The sequence below is a fragment of the Brassica napus genome, chromosome C4 (genome assembly GCF_020379485.1).
Source record: "Brassica napus cultivar Da-Ae chromosome C4, Da-Ae, whole genome shotgun sequence".
In the NCBI taxonomy this organism is placed as follows: domain Eukaryota; kingdom Viridiplantae; phylum Streptophyta; class Magnoliopsida; order Brassicales; family Brassicaceae; genus Brassica; species Brassica napus.
The window spans coordinates 31,216,144-31,221,464 of record NC_063447.1 but is presented as its reverse complement, the minus strand read 5'-3'; the positions used below and the strand labels follow the sequence as shown (position 1 = coordinate 31,221,464).

The window sequence follows — 5,321 nt, the reverse complement described above, 5'->3', positions numbered from 1 at the left end:
CCTTGGTCTTCTCCATGTAAATTTTGGAGCTTTCATAGGCGAGGTGCCTTATCTCTGCCAGCTCATGGATTTGGATCATGCGTCGCTCGGTTGCTGGCTCGATGTCGAAATTCAGTAACTTGACTGCCCATGCAGCTTTGTATTCGAGCTCGACAGGGAGGTGACATGCTTTACCGTAGACCAGGTGATAGGGAGTTGTTCCCAGCGGCGTTTTGCGGCGTTTTGTAGGCTGTTCTGTAGGCCCATAATGCATCGTCCAGCTTAAGTGACCAATCCTTTCGTGAAGTGTTGACAGTTTTCTGGAGAATGCTCTTGATCTCCCTATTGGAAACCTCAACCTGTCCACTCGTCTGCGGATGATAAGCGGTTGCCACCTTGTGCTTCACTCCATTCTTTTTCAAGAGGCCCTGAAATGCCTTGTTGATGAAGTGTGTTCTACCATCGCTAATGACGACTCGAGGCACTCCAAACCTCGGAAAGATGATGGAGCTGAACATCTTAGTCGCCACTTTTGCATCATTAGTAGGGCTTGCTATCGCTTCTACCCACTTAGATACATAGTCAACGGCGACGAGGATGTACTCATTCTTGAAGGACGAAGGGAATGGTCCCATGAAATCGACTCCCCAACAGTCGAACACCTCAACCTCTAGAATGTAATTCTGAGGCATCTCATTCCTCTTGCTGATGTTCCAAAGTCGTTGGCATGCATCGCACCTGGATATGTAGGCTTGAGCATCCCTGAACATAGTTGGCCACCAGAAACCTGCTTGAAGGATTTTGGAAACCGTTTTGAATGTAGCGAAGTAGCCTGCGTAAGATGAACCATGGCAGTGATGTAGGATTCCTGGAATATCTGCCTCTGGAACACACCTTCTGAACAAGCCATCCTTGCCATGTCTGTACAAAAACGGTTCATCCCAAACATAACGCCTCGCCTCCCTTAAAAATTTCCTCTTGTCGTTTCCAGTGAACTTAAGGGGTTGCTTTTCAGCAGCAAGAAAATTCGCAATCTCAGCAAACCACGGGAGGTGAGAGTACTGCTTTTGGATCACGGTGACTGGATGTTCCGCGACGTGATAACAATCGGATCTCCTTCCCAGAGGTTGTTCCGCGATGCTAGAGCAGTCAGATGTGATTCGCAGAGGTTGTTCCGCGAAACGCAGACCAATCGCATTGACGTGTTCCACTGGGTGTTCTTCATCAAGAGTTGTGTCATCATCAATCTTCATTCTGGACAGATGGCCTGCAAGATACTTAAGAGCAACATGGTCTGTGTGCATCATCAATCTTTATCTCAAGATAGAATTCTTGGAGGAGAAGAATCCACCTTAACAACCTCGGTTTCGCATCTTTCTTTGTGAGCAGATACTTAAGAGCAGCATGGTCTGTGTGCACAATCACCTTAGATCCCACAAGGTAGGATCTGAACTTCTCGAATGCAAAAACAATAGCCAGGAGTTCTTTCTCTGTTGTAGCGTATCTGCACTAAGCTTCATCCATAGTTTTGCTCGCATAATAGATCACATGAAGTTTCTTATCCTTGCACTACCCAAGTACTGCTCCAACTGCAAAGTCGCTTGCATCAGTCATGATTTCGAAGGGGAGATCCCAGTCTGGCGGTTGCACAATAGGTGCCCTGACTAGAGCTCCTTTGATGGTGTGGAACGCAGCTAGACACTCACTGTCGAAATTGAACTTGATCTCCTTGCAGAGCAGTCTGGTGAGTGGTCTCGCTATCCTTGAGAAGTCCTGGATAAACCGTCTGTAAAACCCAGCGTGACCCAAGAAACTCCTGATAGCTTTCACATTTGTTGGTGGTTGCAAACTCATCATCACCTCGATCTTTGCCTTATCCACCTCAATTCCTTTCTCGGAGATCTTGTGCCCCAGAACAATCTCATCTGTGACAATGAAGTGGCACTTCTCCCAGTTGAGTATGAGATGTTTCTCCTCACACCTTTTTAGTACCCTGCACAAATTTGACAAACATACATTAAAGGAGCTTCCATAGACGCTGAAATTGTCCATGAAAGCTTCCATAATGTCTTCGATCAGGTCAGTAAAGATTGACATCATGCAACGATGAAATGTTGCTGGCGCATTGCACAGGCCGAATGGCATTCTCCTGTAAGCGTACGTTCCGTAGGGGCAGGTGAACGTAGTCTTCTCCTGATCGTCTGGATGTATAGGGATCTGAAAGAAACCTGAATAACCATCTAAAAATCAGTAATATGGGTGGTTAGCCAATCTCTCAAGCATTTGATCAATAAAAGGGAGTGGGAAGTGACCCTTTCTAGTTGATGCATTTAATTTTCTGAAATCAATGCACATGAGATGTCTTGTCACTGTCCTAGTAGGGATCAATTCATTCTTTTCATTTGTGATAACAGTGATCCCACCTTTCTTAGGTACTACATGAACAGGGCTGACCCATTTACTATCAGATATGGCATAGATTACACCTGCTTCAAGAAGTTTCATAATCTCTTTCTTAACGACATCTTTTAGATTCGGGTTTAACCTCCTCTGATGTTCGACAGAAGTCATTGATTCATCTTCTAGGTGTATTCTATGTATGCATAAATCAGGTGAAATGCCAGGTATGTCAGTTAGCGAATATCTTAATGCCTTACGATATTTCCTAACCTCACACAAAAGCAATGCAGTTTCCACATTATTTAGCTCAGCATTGACAATGACAGGATATGTGGAATTCAGACCTAAGAAAGCATATCTGAGCCCCTTCGGAAGGGGTTTTAGCTCAACCTTGGGAGCTTTAAGCTCGCTCCAGGGATCCTCTGGTTGGTTCGACAGAACAGGCGAGTTCGGTGTAGGGGTCGCTCTAGATGGAGTGGTTTCGACCCTGTTGCTTGCCTCCTCCAGACTTAGACTCGCTACCATTCTTCCCATACTCCTTGCGGAATCAAGCATCTTGGCATACCCATCTGCATCAATGTTTACGACACTCTGCTCGGCCTCAGCTCTTACTGGTGCAAGCTCAAGTGGGTCTTCTATAAGAATCTCCTCGATCATTCCTTCGCGAGGTTGCAGCGGGTCAATCCCTTCATCAACCTCAAAGGTCTGCCCATCTAACATCGGCTTTTTTAGTAGTTCATCCATCTCGAATTGCATGACTATGTCCCCAAGGTTCAGATCAATCTTCCCTTGTCGCACATCAATGATGGCTCCAACAGTACATAGGAATGGTCTTCCCAAGATGAGAGGATCCTTAGACTCTTCTTCCAGCTCCAGAACAACGAAGTCTGCTGGAACAGAGGTGTTTCAGACTTTTACTTGGAGATCCTCTAGTATACCAACTGGGGATTTGACTGATCTATCCACGAACACTTAGGACATCTTAGTTGGTTTGAAATTCGTGTATCCTAGACGTCGTGCTACAAAGTAAGGCATGAGGTTCACGCTGGATCCAAGATCAACCAAGGAGCATGCAAAAACTGTCTTCCCAATCTGGATAGAGAGGACGAACTTGCCGGGGTCTCCTCGCTTCTTTATCTGCCTGTTCTGAAGCACTGCGCTGCACTCCTTGGAAACTATCATGAATTCGCTCTCCTCTGATATTTTTCCTGAGATCAATCCCTTCATAAAGCTGCGCATGGAGGGCATCATCTGGATCGCATCCATCAAGGGGAGTCGAACAGTTAGGTCATCCAGCATCTTCCTGCACTTCATCTCCTCTCTGTCCTTACGAGTGGCCTTTGCTGGAACAGGGTAAGGGACTTTAGGAATGTATTCGCGAGGAGGAACAACCTCTGGGATCAGGTGAACAGCTTCAGCTGGTTGTTCTGGCCCTGGCGAACTTGTTCCAACTGCTGGTTCCGTATTCCTCTCAACTGCCGGGGTATCGGCTGGTAGTTGTTCCGACTCTTTATGCTTCCCTTTCTCAGCCGTGGTGAACCTCCTCTTCTCCGGCTCGGAAAGTTGTTTTCCGCTCCTCAATTGAACTGCATTGCACTCCTTAGGATTTTTGTATGTTTTACCAGGTAGAGTACCTTGCTGCCTCTTGACGCTCTCAGCAGTCTGAGCTATCTGAATGTCCATCTGTCTCATATGGCTCGCGACATTATCGTACTTGGTGCTCAAATCTCCGAACATATGGTTCATTCTGGTATTGATCTCGGTAGTAACCTGGTTCAGAGCTTTCCCTTGGAGCTGTTGTCCTTGGAGCAGCTGCTGCAACATGACCTTTGTCTCATCTTGCGGAGCAACGATAGGAGCGGAGGTAGCTGGTTGAGGGTTCTGGTGTTTCTGCATCTGGGGTGTGGTGTTCTGCGGTTTGCTTAGAACATAAGCCCGGGGTTGGTAGTTCTTTTGATACCCGGCATACTAACCTTGGTTACTCTGTGCAGGATCAGTTGGTTTATCTTGCTTAGGCCAGAAAAGCTGTTGGTTGTTCTGCACGTTAGGGTTTTGGTGGTAGTTTTTGAGCTGCCATCCTTGCCCATTCACGTAGCTCACCTCCTGCTGATCGTCCCCTGATAATTCAGCTTCAAACGCCAGGTCACCGGCACTCTTCTCAGGAGTTGCTTCTTCCATTATGAACACTTGGCTTTGGTTTCCCTTAAGCAGTTGGTCCACCTTCGCTGCGAGATCATCTATGCTGTTCATACTCTTCGAGCGGTCATGCTCCTTGTTCTTGTTTAGTGAACTTGATGCCATGTTCTCAATCAAGGCAAACGCACCAGGTGTGGTTTGAGTCATGAAGTCTCCATTACTAGAAGAGTCAAGGGTGTTTCAGAACTCATAACTCACTCCATCGTAGAGCACCTCCAATATATAATCATCATCAAACCCATGGTGTGGGCACTCTCTCTGGTATTCCTTATACCTTTCCCAAGCTTCATGAAAAGGTTCATCAGACTTCTGCTTGAAGTTGGAGATTCTGTGCCGTAGAGCCGCGGTTTTGGACTTTGTGTAGAAGTGGCTTAGGAATGCTGATCGAACCTTGTCCCATGAGGTGAGAGAACCGGTTGGGAGAGATTGCAACCAGCGAGAAGCTTTCCCTTCAAGAGAGAATGGGAACAACGTGCATTTGACATAATCTGGTGACACTCCATTAGAGCGAGAGAAATTGCAGATCCTCTCAAAGGCCTCTATGTGGTCCATTGGAATGTCTGAAGTGAGGCCGCTGAACGTGCTCTTCTGTACCAGACCTATCAGTGTAGGTCTGATCTCATAATCTTGTCGAGTACAGGGTGGATGGTTGATGGGGGAGCGGTTAGTAGCGAAGTTCCGCGGAAGGTTTCGCTCCCCAATAAAAGCACCACGCTCTTCTCGCGCGGCGTTCACGGCTGCTTGTT

General features: G+C 46.8%; 1 protein-coding gene and 1 non-coding gene across 2 annotated transcripts; one reads left to right on the top strand and one right to left on the bottom strand.

Annotated features, from left to right (window-relative positions):
• Positions 1-1,548: 1,548 nt before the first annotated feature.
• LOC125586000 lies at positions 1,549-4,275 on the bottom strand. Its single transcript, XM_048755761.1, has 3 exons — positions 3,393-4,275; positions 2,650-3,266; positions 1,549-2,196 (listed from the first exon to the last, which is right to left on the bottom strand). Exons 1-3 carry the CDS (start codon positions 4,273-4,275, stop codon positions 1,549-1,551), a joined length of 2,148 nt encoding a protein of 715 aa, XP_048611718.1.
• A 535-nt stretch (positions 4,276-4,810) lies between these two features.
• On the top strand, positions 4,811-4,917 carry LOC125586721. The gene has a single exon (XR_007323257.1). It is a non-coding gene; the product is annotated as a small nucleolar RNA R71 (small nucleolar RNA).
• The last annotated feature ends 404 nt before the right edge of the window (positions 4,918-5,321 follow it).